Here is a 16,488-nt window from a genome sequence, read left to right on the forward strand (position 1 = left end):
TTATATTGAATAATAAATGAGTAAATGAGTAGATTAAACAGTAATTTTTAATTGTAATCTATGAATATAAATTAGAATATTTGATGCCAATCGCAAAAATTTTGCCGAGCTGAAAATGGAATATGATATTGAGAAAATAATCGTAAATTTTTTTTTATTATAAATATGTGCTATTTTGCTGAAACGAAATTAATATCAGATACATTCATAAGTAAAGTTTAATATTAAATTTTCAATCGAGCAAAAAAAAAATCCTACATAATAGGGATTGAACTAAAGATCTAATGCGAGAATGTAACGTTAAAAATATACCAGAGTGTTTTAACTTTTGAAAAATTAATTTAATAAAATATATTATATCATCTATTACTTAAGATAAAATATTAAATTATTCGGAATTAATACAGCTAACAATAAATTTTTTGATGTATAGGAGAGCGAAATATCTTAATTTTTAGAATCTATTTTGAAACACTCGATTTTGCCTCGCCATATTTTTTTAACATTAATCGTTTTTGAATGCTAGAAGGCTCTGGTATAGTGCATCATCTGTCAGAAATTGTAGCTAACGAACTTTATTATCTATTACTTGCATATTATACTATGATAATTTTCAGAATATAGGGTTAAACTTGTCTAATTTTGACACTATAAATTTGGGTATTATTTCTAGTCCTAAGAAGTTCTTCATAATAAATTAGATATATATATATATTTAATATATATTTTGGTAAAATTATACACCCCACTAAATTTGACTAAAAATACAATTATATTTATTATTATTATTAGAATGACGAGATTTAAATAAATTAGATTCTCATAGCCAATTAAAAACAGGTCAAAATTATATGTCATGATAAAAATATAAAATATCTTATAAATAAATGATATAATAATAATTAAAGAATTTCCAAGTAAAAAATAGATTATCGTAAATTAGCAATTTTTTTATTGCATAATATAAATAATATAACTTAATTTTTTAAAAAAAATTAAAAACTTAAATATTTCGTAAAGAGAAACGTCAATTTAGATGTTCATTTACCGCTCAAACAAAAACTTCACTTCTACAAAATTAGTTTCTATATTTCCGTTCTATGTTTTTTCGTCATATTCGTCATTTTTCTTGCCATCTGGATTCCAGAGAGAAAGAAGTAAATTAATATTTAAAAGAAAACATATATACATTATACTAATATAATGAGGGAGTCACTGGCCAAGGAGAAAAATTTTGAATGAAAATGAATAAATACTTTATTGGCAAGTATAACTCAATGGTTGAAAACGAGCTAGATATTAATTAATGATAAAACATAATAATATTAAAAATAAAATATGTTTTTTTTATTCGACACAAATTTCCTAAATTTTTAAAAATAATAATTAGAAAAACATTAAGGATATTATGATTTTTTTTTAAAGAAAGAATTGTTCCAAATCCAATATCTTAGTCAAATTTAAATACATTTGTAATCATTATATTTATTTTTCCAATATCCAAAAGTCATAGTAGATGGTCAGAATTAGTGTTGTTAAACTGCTCGATTTGAGCCGACAAGACTAAAGATTTTGTTCATATATGGCACAAAGGTTTAAAAATCTATTAGCAAAATCTCGCGGCTTGGGAAATATTTTTCTGTCTAAAATATTGAGTTAGCCATTTAACAACACTAGTCAGAATATATTTTGCCTCACAATTTATAAAAAAATGAAAAATAAGCATTACTTTAGAAAGATTTATTTTATATAGTAATTTATATAAAATATAAAGGGTGAAATAAGCTATAAAATTTGTTTAAAGCAATTTTTTTTTGTGAACCATTTGATTTTAGGTAGAATAATATATCGAATGATCTTTAATATTTTTTTTTGTCTTCAGATATCGCAAAAAACTAAAAGCTGCTACGGCCTCTTCAATTAGTATGAAATTTAATTATTTTTGATCATTTAAAATAAGTTTTTATAATTTAATTATAATGGATTTTTTTTATTAAGGTACCCTAAGATACTATTTATTTAAAAACTAATCTGCTAGTAATAAATATTAACGTTAGTAAAACTTTGAGCAAAAAATTTGTTATCCATTGAAATTAGATACGTTAATAAAAAGTCTATATTACTGTATAAATAATACATTTATTTTACATAGGTACTAAAAATGAGTCAATATATCATAATAATTCTTCTCTCGGAATTCCTTCCAACACCTTAAACGGGTAAAATATAGTGTATAATATTTATTTAATTTTCGTAAAGTTAAATGATAATTATATACTTAACGAGATAAAATACTATACATAAAATTAAATCGAGTATACATTTTTTTTAGGGATTGATTCTTGTTTTTATATATATTAATCTCTTTGGGATATGGGAATCTGTAGAGAATTTGGCTCGATTTTAAATTATTTACTTAGGATTATTTACAAAATTTTGAAATTTGATTTCAACAGAAATGTCCTCAGCATGTGCAGAGGTCTGACCCGACCACGTCCGACAGTGTAGTCGGGTTTTCTAAAATATTTTTACCATTAAGTAATGTGCGGGCGTTGGAGCGTAAATTTTTAAAATTTTTAGGCGAAAATGAGCAGAACATACTTCAATATATTTAAAATATAAGTTGTATTTCATAATATGGCACATTATTCAAGTAATTAAAAATACAATAAAATAAATAAATAAAGAGCCAAACCAGCCGCCGGGCGGGCGAGTTAAACAGAATTTTTAGATAACTGGGAGGACGGGTGAGTAACATTTTTTTAAAAAGTTATAAGCGGGCTGGTGAACGTCTAAAAACGAGTTAGCAAGCTTTTTGGCTTAAAATCCGCCCATTGCAAACCTCTAATGTATAGAGTACCTACCCTATAATTTTTCTACAACTTTCACCATAAACTTTTGTATATCGTATGTATATATATTTTTTTTATTTAATATGAAAAATCCATATAAAAATCATCATGATAAATTAATTGTAGTTATAAAATTCATGATAAAATTATTCGAAATTCACAATACGGATACTCTATGCATGTTGAAATATATTTCTGGTTAAATCAGATTTTTAAAATATGAAAAATGCATTTAATAAAAGATTTAAAATCGAAAGATTCCGAATTGCCATAGCTTCCGTTCCTTATGCCATAGAGATTGTTTAGCAAATCTAAGTTTTTGGAAATAATTTTAAGACTAAAATCATTTTTTGGTGATCCCATACTATAATCGTATTCTAAGCATGCATAGACTACCTTATGAATTTCAGACAATTTTGCCATAAGATTTTATACGCTTAAAATAATATATTCCTTATAAATTCAAATATATTCCAAAAAAAATGAAAGTTCATAGAAATGGTCTGAAATTCACAAGGTAGGTAACCCTCCATATATCCTGAAATATAATTCCATCAAAAAAATATTAAAAGGGTTTGTAAAAATTATTTCCGGTTTAGAGGAAAATCTGGGTTAATGGAATATAGCTTTGATTTTGTTGAACCCTAAGCATAATTGACAATCTTTTAAAAACTAATATTATATTCTCAAAAACTTAATAATTGATGAAATTCATAATAATCCCTTAAATAATGTCTTAAAGTATATAAATATCGTATAAAAATCCTCAAACTAAAAATTTAACAATGAAGTGTCCTTTTATTGTTCTTATTTTACTATATATATAGAGGAAAAACAGAATATAGAATTGAATATACAAAAATAATTTTAATAAAACAAAATAGAATTAATTTCCATTACATTAAAAGTCAATAAAAGTACAACGCATGTCCATATAAACTGATAAATCTTCTCCACTACCATATTTATATCATTTACTAAATTCATTTTACTCTATAATTCCGTATTTTTAATATCCTTGGATGACCTATCATCCCCTAATATTCTTGTATTACCCCAAATCATCAACCTTGTTCAAATATGTTCTAAGACCTTTATTTTCATTAATATGTTTCGAGATAATCTCCCTTTTATTTCAAATCTTACTACCATTTTGATATGCTGTTAACAATCTCAAAATTGAGATTCTTTGTAACGAAATTTATTTCTGATTTTAATATTTGCTATTTTATTATAACTGTGTTTATACTTGGATCGGCAACACTTGATCTTTAATTTACCCTTTTGCTATCATTCAGACTAGGGATGCCAATAACCGTTTTCCTTTTTTTAACTAATATTTTCTTAATGATATTAGCTATCATTTTTCTTTTAGCTAACAATTTCTAAATGATATATGTTTTTATTAAGGTACAAAAAAATTATATCAAAATTTTTAGGGGGATTTTCAATTTTATTTGGGGTGTTCGAACCCATGTGCACCTCCCCCCCTCCCCACCCCTAGTGATGGTGGTAATACAGTCATTTATCTTGAGCATGTATATAAGATGCTCACCTTTCAACATTAAAAAAAAACCTTCTTGCATCATTAAGATTTTCAAATAATTTTGTCAAATTTATCTGATTTTTAGTCAATTCTCAGTTTTCAAGTTACCTGTTCGCTCTTTCTTTGCGAGAAACCTCCATTATTTTTAGAAAATATATTTGCGGTATTTTACTATTGTGATCTAACCACATTTGGCACATATAAATTTCACATTTTTACTTTCATAAAACCTTGAAATATGTCTATATCGCACACAACTAGAACTTCTTGCTTCTTGACCATTTAATGTTTAATATCCTGACTTATTGATAATTAACATTTTCTCTTCTAAAAATATTTCCAACAATATACACGAAACGATCAAATCCTCTAAATTATCATTTCCAAAATTATTTTCCAACCTACCATTTCAAAATTTATTCTCGAAATTTTATTTTAGAAATATACTTTTAAAATTACCCTATTTAAAATTATGATTTTTCTTCTATGAGGCTATCCACCTGGACTATTATCTTACCTATTATTCTAAATAAATAACTTATTTCCTTAAAGTATTCCTATCTTTCATTGTAAGTTACCATGATAATTTCTTCCTGGTCATCATGGCATCAGTGATTGCCGCCTGATTTATATTTTCCTTTTTTTGAAGTTTCTTCTAACATTAACGTCAATTTAAGTACACTTCCCCAATGCTATTCCTTATCAGGCAAAATTTTTATCAAAAATGGTAAATGTCAAAATATATTAAACAATGCATATCGTTAATGTGGAAACAATACAAATACAGTGTCCGCAATATTTTGGTATTGTGACATTTTGTTAATTCTAAATTTTTTATTTGCATGACATCATTTCTGTATATGAAATATAAGAAATAGTTGATGAGCTTTTAAGAAATAATTTTGTAGTCCCAAAAAATTAATTGTTGACAAAATAATTCATTATAATTCGTAATTAATTTCCTCAAGTTATATAATACTAAATGAAACCTAGAAATTTGAAAAAACAACCAAGTGGCCCTTTTGTTGTTTTTTTTATACTTTACTCCATATATAAAAAATATACAAAATAGAGAATTATTAAGTATATAAAATATAATTTATAATAAAACAAAATACCAATATTTTCCACTACACTAAGAAAAATTTAAAAATATTACAACACATATCCAATATAAATTAATAAATCTTCTCCATTATGGTAAAGGTAAATAAAAGTAAAGTAAATGCAAAACTTTAATTTGAACTAGAGCGAATTCATGACGAAGTATACAAAATATGATATGAATCGCGAATTTGCGCTAACTGTGAATGCGGGGTTAAAAATGTAACATTTAGAAGAATTTAGAAGGATTAAGAGATTATAATCGTTGTCAAATAAAGAAAGGTTAGAACTAAAATGATACTAAATCTTTATTAAATAATAAGATTAAAACATAAGCAAAATAAATTAAAATAAAAAATTAAAGATTAAAAAAAAATTAAGTTCGTAAAATCATAATTTAATCCTTTATTCAAAATTATAACATTTTCAAATTAACAAAATTATAAAAGTAAAAATAAGAAAAAAAATTAATAAAAAAAATAAATAAAAAAAAATAAGAAAAATACAAAAAAGTTAATAATTATAAAAGATCATTTTGTATGGTAAAAATTGGCCTTTTTATACTTTTTTCAATCTTCTTTATAATTAATATTCATAACTATTCAAATATAATATTTTTATCACGCGTTATAATAATAAATCCAAAAAAATTCTTTATGCAAATTAAATATAAAGTACAAATTTAACTAATCTAAAATTTACAACAATTACCTCGACAAAATAAACTCTTAATTTTATACTTTTAAGACATACTCTGCAATGGGCCGAAAATAATTCGAAAATGTACGCCGATGAACAATGCGAAGAACGTAATAGGTGAACAGACAATTTTTACATAAAATAATGCAAGTTAAGGTTTATTTAGAAATTTTTTTTTTAATATTTATAATTATTCATTAGCAATGATAAATATGTAAAAAAAAAATCATTATTATTATCTTTTAAAAGTAACATTAAAATAAATTATTGAAAGCAAAATTTCATCATCCGATATATGGAACAACATATCTAATCCCAGCCTATATTCCCATAACAATAATAATCACAACAGTATTAACAACGGAAACCCAAACGTACGGCAAAATCCCTCATTGAACGATAACTACTGCATTATAGATCAAATCAGCCCTTCAGAGCAACAGCTTCGCAATAATAAAAACGACAAGATTTTAAAACTCATAAATGATGACTTTGCCAAAATTCAACAGAAACAATTGGACGAAGCCTTAAGACTCAAATTATAGCCAATTTATCATATTTTTTAGTTGAAGATAAAGGGAAACTAGGTCCCATTCCTATTTAAAATATTATTTTTTAGGGATTTTATGGTACAAAAAAAATTATACAAACATAGGATTCGCCGAATCTATAAAGACTTGGGCTTCACTAATTGATAGATATTTATTTTTTAAAGGAAATTGAAAAGGATAAAATTAAATGATGAGAAAGTTATTTTTTCGAATCTCTCAAGTCACTCCTACATTCATTTTTTTTAAAAAAAATAGATAAATTATTCTTATTGTGTAATATATAAATGAACTGTTTTTAATGGCAATATGGTTCAAAAAAATAGCCTACTGATTTTTTATTATATAATATGAATAAATAATCGACATGCATTTAAATTGAATAAAAAATTTTCTATTAGTTTGTGAATAATATATGGAATTTAAAAAAAAATATTAATAACATGGATATCAGGAATCTTATCTTGTTAAAAAAAATATATTTTTGGACAAATATTTAATTCTGAAAAGAGGAGATTATAAAGATATTTATATTATATTTATGAGGAATCTAATTCAAAATATATAATTTTAGTAATAAAATTAATAGCAAAATAAAAATAAAGAGATCTATTTGCAAGTTCAGGCCTCTATTTTCTCCCGATCGATAACATGACTTTATTTCCTTCATTTAATCCACGTCGTATTTAATAAGTTTCGCCTTATCCATTTCGCGCCTTCTTTTTTTTATCAATTTATTTTCGCATCCAAACATATTCGGGCCATTGACTCAAGCAAGCTATTTGCACATTCGAATATTTGGCATTAGCTTTTACCTTATAAATGACTACGATATGATATTATGACAATGGCCACCACCTTTAAATCCAGAATCTTCGCTTTCTGCTTGAAACATACACATACAAATAATGATGTATTTTATATTCATGGACCAATCATTAATAGGTGGCTCTCGATTAAGACTTTCACCTTTTTCCCAGAACGCTTCCCCGCTTCTACCTAAATGAAGCACTTATTAAAATTGATTTCTAATGAGTAAAACCCTCTCTAACTGATTCTTGCAATCAACGAGCATATCATTCCCATGCTACACCAAATTTCTCTATTCTTGTCACCAATTTCCATCAATTTTTCCAACTCTCAAAAAATACTCTCACCTGAGGGCATTCAACGAGGAGATCCACTTGGATCCCTTTTATGTTGTCTTGCAATCAATAATATAAATCAAACCATTAATTCAGATTGCTCACTTGTACTCCACGTCTGGTATATATATGACAGATTCATTAGTGGACCTTAATTGTGAACCAATAAGACTGTACATTATAAAGGAAATGGGATGTGATGTTGGTCTCATTCAAGTTACCCACTAGGCGGATTCACGGCTAACACTGCCTTCCTCCTCCACTCTACTCTTTGTATCCTTCGCTTGGTGACCTCATTGACTTCCTACCCTAGCATAAATCATTCTTCCTCCTTAAAAACTTCTTCAACATTCCATGCATACTTTTTTTAAAATATCTCATCTCTCACTCTCAGTATTTATGAAAAAAAAAAGTTCTAGCCGAAAATATTTTGTATCTAAAATTCAATAAACAGCATGGGCTCAAGCTTCATTTACCCAACAAACGTGGTTTAGGAATTAGATCTCCCACCGTTTTTTCTCTCACACTGCCTTTCTTTATTTCTTTCTTACTTTCGAAACCAACAATCATTTTCCACACCTCACAAAATGCTTAGATGATGCTATCCTGCTATGGAAGATACGAGTAGATGTCCCATAGCCCGAATCCGATAGATAGAAGGATTGGGAGAGGCCAGATGTAGTCTGTTGCATTATGTCAATATAATAATTTTAAGTTAAATTCATTGAATGAAAAAGTGAACACCCTTTAATATAGGATATTATTAAATTATTCTCTTTATGAAGATAAAGTTCAGATAATCTTTTTAAAAAATTTTTCACTTATTATAACGTATGCCGACTTCTATTTTAATAATAATTAAAGAGATGGAAAATAAATGTTAATTTGAAAGTACCATAACAATTCAGCATTTCCAAGATTTATTAATTCAGTAGGACTCATTTTTAATATTATATTAACTATGACTTCGTCACTTTCATGCCATAACTTTGCATCTAATATCTAGATTGGCATGTGAAAGGAAAATAGACTTAACTGTAATCAAGTATTAATTGAAACCCAATGATATTCCTCAATCAGGGTTTCTAACATCTGGACTACACACCCCACTCAAAAATAACTATATTATTTGCACATATAAATATATATGTTTAGTATATGTGTCAATGAGTGAAAAATATAATGCGCCAAATTCGACTAGTTAAATGTTTTAAACATTATATTTTATATGATCTTTCATTACACATGCCGGAAAAAATAAAGGTTCAAAATAAAATTACAACAATCCTCCTGATAACAATAAAACTTAAGCGGAAAAACAAAGTTCATATGGATAATTATTTATTTGTGATCTAAATAAAAGTATCAGCTGCTTACCAAGAAAATAATTTATTTATAAATTATATCAATTTGAATATAAAATAGTAAATGCCATATATATATATTATGCATTTCGATAAAAAAAATAACTGATAAACATTTTTTCAAGAGCATTGTGCGAGAATGCTAGATACATTTATATCTCCACCATCAAAACGATATTGATAAAAATTTAGTTTAGGTAGTCTCCAGGATATACTCTTTAAAATAGTATTTGGGTAAGTTTCCAAACTTGTTAAGGTAGAGAATTGGAGTTTAATCGCTAAGGAATTATTGTTAATTATTATGTTATAAAGACAGATAATAGATTGTTAAACATTATTCTTTCATTCTTTCTTTTTTCTTTCTTTCTTTCTTTCTTTCTTTCTTTCTTTCTTTCTTTCTTTCTTTCTTTCTTTCTTTCTTTCTTTCTTTCTTTCTTTCTTTCTTTCTTTCTTTCTTTCTTTCTTTCTTCTTCTCTTTTCTTTTCTTTCTTTCTTTATAAATTTATTTATACCTACATTTACATCTGTAGCTAGGCATATGTGTTCCAAGTTATATGCTTGTTTCAAAATACAGTAACTAATCGTTGCTCCCATACTATTCAAATATATTTCAATCTTATATAAAATATAATAAATAATCACTTTTGATTTAATTTGAAATGTTAGATTGCGTGCATGCATCTCCCTTATGTTTAACCATTGAATCTGATCAAACAAATTTAATGTTTTAATCGTTATAAATTCTGTTGAATGCGTTTCTAAATCCATGTAACCTCCTTGGATAAAAGTTTTTATTGACTGGTTATTTCTACTGAGATACAGTTCGGAGAATCTTTGTTTTAAAATATTTATTAAAATAATTTTCAGAGGGAATAAAATGATATTGTTTCAATTTTTATCATTGAAAATATAAACTTAGAAGGATTTCAGAGGAATAAAAGTGGGAAAACGGGATAAAAATATATGAGGATATTATTCAATGTAAGATATGAATCTAATAACATTGAAGTTCAAGATAGTTAGTCCAGCAGGCTTTCGCTATAGTATATATATATATATGACTCTAATATCTTTGATAGCTTGGCTAGGAAGCCCTCGCTGTGGATATAGATATATTCCCTAGATTCAGCCTTTTTACGAATCCATCAAAATTATCCTTAAAAATAAATTATGTGCCTTTGAAATGGTATCCTATAAAAACTATAAAAAAATTTGAAATGATTATAATTTATAATTAAATTTTAAAGAAAAATAAATATTATTCCTTTATTTTCTAAATGTAAGCCAATTCCAACCATATATTTTTTTATTTATCTTGATGACATCATGATGCCAAAATATATTTTCATTTTGTTAAAAAAAAATTTATATTATAATTATAATTATTATAAAAAATATTTAATAGTAGTCATTGGGAGAAGAAAATGGATTGAAGCTCTAGTGAAAAGAAATGATAACAATGATAAATATGGGAAATTTTAGGAAAATATTAATTAAACTAACGTTAAAGTCGTTTATAAGAGGATACCTTATGATCGATCTTTTCAAGGATCCATTTATCTATAAAATTTAAACTATAAATCTTATTTACCTTGATTTGTTAATACTTATAGAAACTGTTATAAAAAAGTCATAATATCTGTGTATTAGGTTTGGACAATAGAGGAAAGACCAGAGCTTGCCGGCCCACATTCTTTTAAATCAAGTCGAAAATAATTATCGTATTTGTATTTATAATATACTATGAGATAGCCTATATAATACTCAAATAATTTTAATATTTAATAGTTCTTTCTAATAATTAATTCTAGCAAATGTACATTTTAAATATAACATGTCCCAAGTGATTAATGAAGTCTCCATTAGATAATCAATATTTCTATTTCTTTATTTTAATATATAATGTTTTATTGTTATAATATTAACATCTCTATATATAAATAATTCATATAAAAATAATAAAAGAAATACTCACTCTTTTATCCCCTCTGAATTATATACATTGAATAAGCCAGGACGCATTACTAAGCATAGATCGTTAAAATCGATATCTATATTAAATAATAAAATATTAATTTGGAAATATTTTTCTTTCATGGGCGTGATATTTTTTTTAAAAGCTTGAAATTTACTACTTATGAATATAAAGTTTGTATTTTTTTCAAATTATAATTTATAAAACTCTGATTTTATATTAGTCATTATAAAATGGTTTTCAAAATATTTCATGCTTTTTTTTATATTATTATTATTTAAAATATTTATATTTAATATAAGCCATACATTGAAGACTAGTATCCTGCTTTCTAAAATTAACATTTCATGCAAGGTATGATTTCCTTAACGATTTATTGCAAAATTAGCTTAAAGACTAATATCCACTTTAAGAAAATTCATTATAATTATTAACTTATATATTATTTCTAAAATTTCAAATTCAAGGTTAAATGAGGCCTTACACCAGGATATTTACATGACTTTTTTAGAATTAATGCGTTTATATATTAAGATTAATTTTATTATATATGTATAAATAATAAATATTAAACCTCTTTGAGGAGGAATAGCTTTAACATAAGCGAAAATGCATATAATTGGAATTAGTTTCATTTTCTATATTTTGATTTACTGTTTAAATTAAGTTATGATTATATAAAAGAGTTCGTTAATTTAATAAATATCATTTTTTTCTGCAAATGTTTGCTAATATATCTTATTTAAATTTGTAAAAATATCTGTATATCTATATAAATTCAAAAAGTCATTTACCTATAACAAATAAACAATTTCATTTTCCCAACCTTCTTCAGGTTAAAAACCCCTCAGTATTATATCAAGATAATTTATTTAAAAAAAGTTCATAATAAATATATTCTTAAAAATTAGTTTAAATAATAATTTTTTATATTAATTTACTTATTAAAAATATATATATATATAAATCAGAATAAAGGATGATAACCCCTCCCCCTCCTTAACATTTCTTTAAAATATTTATTTTAAAAAACCCTTATACCTTTTTAGAAAAAAAATGTGTTTTTATCCTAGAGAATTAGCATCGGTTTACCAAATATCGAAATTTTTTTTCCAAAGGATAATATGATAATTTATTATAATGGTCATTTACATAAAATTTTAAATTGAATTTTTTTAACTACTATTAGACAAGAAACATTTCCAATAAAAACAAAAATGCTACGATCTTTTAAAAAAATTTTTCACCTAATTAATATTAAAACTATAAAAGTGATTTCTTATTTTAAATGAAATTTATTTTAAATTTTAATTTCATTTTTATTTGTCGCAAATTTCATTTTTCTTTTAAATATGTTCCTTTTTGAAGTAGTAAGTTCCTTCAATATTTCATTCTATTTTATAATGTTCATGCTATCCATTTTATTAAATTTATATCTTATTCGGTGGCTTTTACTTTTTAAGACCATTGGAGTTTTATTCTCCCATCTTGCGTTTACCCATCACTTCTAAACTCTTAATCTTTTTTCCTATATTATTTTTGGCCCTTTTGTAGGTCCATACCTCCATAGTAGTTTTGTTAATATACCTAATTTTAGTCAACTATAAAACAGCGTGTTTTTTATCCAAAAGTCAAATCAATTTTCAAGTTGAGACTCAAATTAGTGGCTTAATTCAATTTTTTAGGCTAAAAGCTTGACTAAGCCACAATATAGATGGTCAAAGTCAGGTAATTTAACAGCACTACTCCATAGTAGATTTATAATGATCTTGTTTTTATGGGTATACTACCTTTAAACTTTATAGTATATTTTCGATCCTATCCTTGACTATTATCCTCAACATTTTCATCTCCCTTATATTAGTGTTGCCGATTTTTTAAAACGGCTAACTCAATATTTTAGCCAAAGAAATATTGCCTAAGGCTCCAGATTTCGCTAATCGATGTTTAGACCTTTGTGCCATATATGAGCAAAATCTTCAGGCTTGAGTATTATTTTTCTGGATAAAATAATGAGTTAGCCGTTTTTAAAAATCGGCTCAAATCGAGCCGTTTAACAACACCATCCCTTATAGAAACTTATCATGTCTGATGTTTTCTATTGGTTCAAGAACCAATTAAAATTAAATATATAATCACATTTAAAATACTACAAAATGATTATAATTTTTTTTAATGTTTATTTCATGATTAAAATATTATATACCATTATAAAAAAAATTAAAATCTTTTGGTAGGAGCACGCTGAAATTTTTTTTAATTGGCACAAACACTGCGTATACCCCCCTTTCCATTTTTCCTCCAATGACCCTGAAATATTGAAAAATTATGGGACAAATTTTATATACCTAATATCTTTGTCGTCCCATCCTCCTTTTATTCAATGAACCCTTGGTTGTAATGGTATTATAGTCATTTCCCTATAGTTACCATTGTTTTTTATAATTCTTAAATTTTCATTTTTTTTAAATTTCATATTAATGAAAGTAAAATATTTTTTTAAAGTTATTTTTACCTTAGAATAAGTAAAGAATAAAACTACATTTAAACATTTTGGAAAATTTACCTCGTCCATTTTTTATAGCACCTTAATTTCTTATTAACAATATAACCCTGCTCTTCCCTATTCAAATTAATTAATAGATTTAAAAACACAAAGTTATAATCAGCCAAATCCCCCTCCCCCTCCATATAAAAACTACAAAAGTTCTTGTGTTTTTCCCTTTGTCCCAATTCTTTTGTCTCCAGTTTACAGACGTTAAAATAAATCTTGTCAGAGAACTGTTATGCTTTCAGTTACATGCGGCCTGCCCACTAACGCTCACTCCTTTTATGATGCCTTTCAATCGTTGAATAAACAAATAGGACATATATGCTGTTCAAAATTGGTTCAATTATTATTTTAGATGTGAAATTAGATATATTAATAATATTATATAATAATTTATAAAATATTTATTTAAAAATCACTTGTAAAATTTTGATAAACTTCTTAGTCTATAATCAAATAAAAATTGGTTTATGTGTATAATTTAGTTGTAAAAATTTCAGGCAAAGTTTAAAGTGCTTTTAAAATGCAATAATTTTGATAAATTTGATTTTGAATCAATATAAAATTCAGTTAAACCAGTTATGAAATCTTTTGGCAGATAGTAATAATATTCTTAACCCAACCAGGAGAAAAGTTACAATTTTTTTAAAAAACGAAATCTTTAATATAATTGAAATTATAGCTAGAGTTTTTAGATAAAGATGATATAAAATATTATTTATTTTACGAGATTAATTTTAAAATCATAAGGTAAAGACATTTCTTAAATAAAATACTTCTATAATGCTATAATTATTATCAAATTTTTCATTCAAAGATTCAAGGCTGTTATTTTTATGATTGAATATCGCGAACAGTCATTTAATAAAATGAGATACTATATACAAGAATTATTCATTAATATTCATTTATTTTCGTCTTGCATAAGTATTTAAATTAGAAATCTGCAAAATTAGGCCAAGCCTAAACTGGCTTCGGGTTAGGATGGATATATTTTTTATTAAAAATTTAGGTTCTCACTGGGTCGGGCCTAATATTTTTTAAAAATATTTGTTTAGGGTCAGGTGGTTAAAAAAAATATTTTATTATAATTAATCAATTGGTGCCAATATTTTTTTTAAATAAAAATACTTAATTTTATTTATAGAAATTAAAAGTCATATCACACGTATCTTTTATTATGGGTATAATATCATTCAATTTTTTAAATTTTTTTCTAAGAAACAAGGCGAACATTTTTTATTTGTAAAATAAAAATATTTAATTTTATTTATTTGGAAACTAGGCGCCTCATGACATATATCTTTTATTTTGGGTATAATAATTTAAAAAAAATTATTTTATATTATTTTTATAAAATTTAAAATATAATTTAAAAATTAATGGATAAAATTTATTTTTTAACATAAAGAATGTGACATATAATTGTATGCCCTATTTTGGTAGAATCAAAGTATAGGAAAATTTTTGAGATGTTTTTGATGATAAAAATAGGAAACTTGACTATGTTAAATGTAAAAGTATATCTGGTAATTCTCACTTAAGACCACAAATGCGTTAAGAATGACCATTCATCTATTCCTAAAGTAACTCAGTATATTCAAAAGAAAACTATAGATATAAATAATTCCTTAAAAAAAAATATATATGTGATACCATGATCTACTATTTCCTCAAGTACATGCAAGCTTTTGACTCGATAACCGGAGATGCCTTTATGAAAATATTGGCCTTATTTATGGTAATATTGACTATAGCAATATTATTCCACATCCAACTACTTTATCAAGAAATTCAGGTTGAGATCAAATTAGAACAAATTTAATGAATAAAATAAATAGTCAATTACAGTACACATCAATAAGTTTTTCGAAATCCCTTTAAGGAAAAATCCTTGAAAATTATCGCTCCTTATATATATCTAACCCTTATTTCTGCTATAAAATTAACTATGTATTTTAAGCGGGATGAATCAATTTTTAGACAAAACATTACAGCAAGATATTGAAACAAGATGGAATACAAAACTATATATGGAATATGATGATATCGTCAAATTATAATCTTCCAAGGGATATATTAATAAAATATAAAACTTGGAGAAAACTATTTTAAAAAATTTGATTGATATTTCGCATTCTTTTGATAAAGCCGCTAAAAACTGGAAGGAGATATAAATTTTTCTTAATATAAAGTACTGCTATGCCTTAATAGAGGATTTAAATGAAATGAAATAAAACATATAAAAACATTTTAAAAAATTTTTATTATCTGAATTTTAAATCTTATGCATAAACTAGAGAAATTTTTATGCCCCAAATATAGAAATTAATAAATCATCCATGAACTCTTTAATTCTAAAGAATATTGTAAATCTTCAAATAATACTATATATTTGGATATACAATGCGTTTCTCAAATTAGAATATCCTAAAAAATCTAAAGGTGCATTAATCTATAAATTGTATAAATTGTTCCCTCTATCTTATTTTTATATATCAGATAATTAATATGAAAGAAGGAAGGATAATGAAAAGGAATATCAAAAAAAAGGAAACAGTTGAACTTAAACTTTATATGAATTTGAATATAAAAGAGAATACAGTAAATATAGATCCGAAAAAAGTTATATTAAATGGTGGAGTAAATATGAAATTATTTTATCAAAGATGACAAATCTGGCTAGAAAGACTATGGAAATTCC

At 25.0% G+C, this 16,488-nt stretch overlaps 1 protein-coding gene across 1 annotated transcript; it reads left to right on the forward strand.

Moving 5' to 3' along the window:
- Nucleotides 1-97: 97 nt before the first annotated feature.
- Nucleotides 98-6,773, forward strand: LOC135925027 (putative uncharacterized protein DDB_G0283051). Its single transcript, XM_065460163.1, has 6 exons — nucleotides 98-142; nucleotides 1,021-1,157; nucleotides 1,883-1,923; nucleotides 2,153-2,219; nucleotides 6,250-6,318; nucleotides 6,476-6,773. The coding sequence occupies exons 1-6, from the start codon at nucleotides 116-118 to the stop codon at nucleotides 6,744-6,746; spliced, it is 612 nt and encodes a 203-aa protein (XP_065316235.1). The 5' UTR covers nucleotides 98-115; the 3' UTR covers nucleotides 6,747-6,773.
- The last annotated feature ends 9,715 nt before the right edge of the window (nucleotides 6,774-16,488 follow it).

Source organism: Gordionus sp. m RMFG-2023, chromosome 2, assembly GCF_954871325.1.
Source record: "Gordionus sp. m RMFG-2023 chromosome 2, tfGorSpeb1-WG-v2, whole genome shotgun sequence".
In the NCBI taxonomy this organism is placed as follows: domain Eukaryota; kingdom Metazoa; phylum Nematomorpha; class Gordioida; order Chordodea; family Parachordodidae; genus Gordionus; species Gordionus sp. m RMFG-2023.

Coding starts and splice junctions, on each gene's coding strand:
- LOC135925027 (XM_065460163.1), top strand. CDS start 116: ATGGAATATGATATTGAGAAAATAATC. Junction 1,924..2,152: donor TGCTACGGCCTCTTCAATTA/GTATGAAATTTA, acceptor TATTTTACATAG/GTACTAAAAATGAGTCAATA. Junction 2,220..6,249: donor CCTTCCAACACCTTAAACGG/GTAAAATATAGT, acceptor TATACTTTTAAG/ACATACTCTGCAATGGGCCG.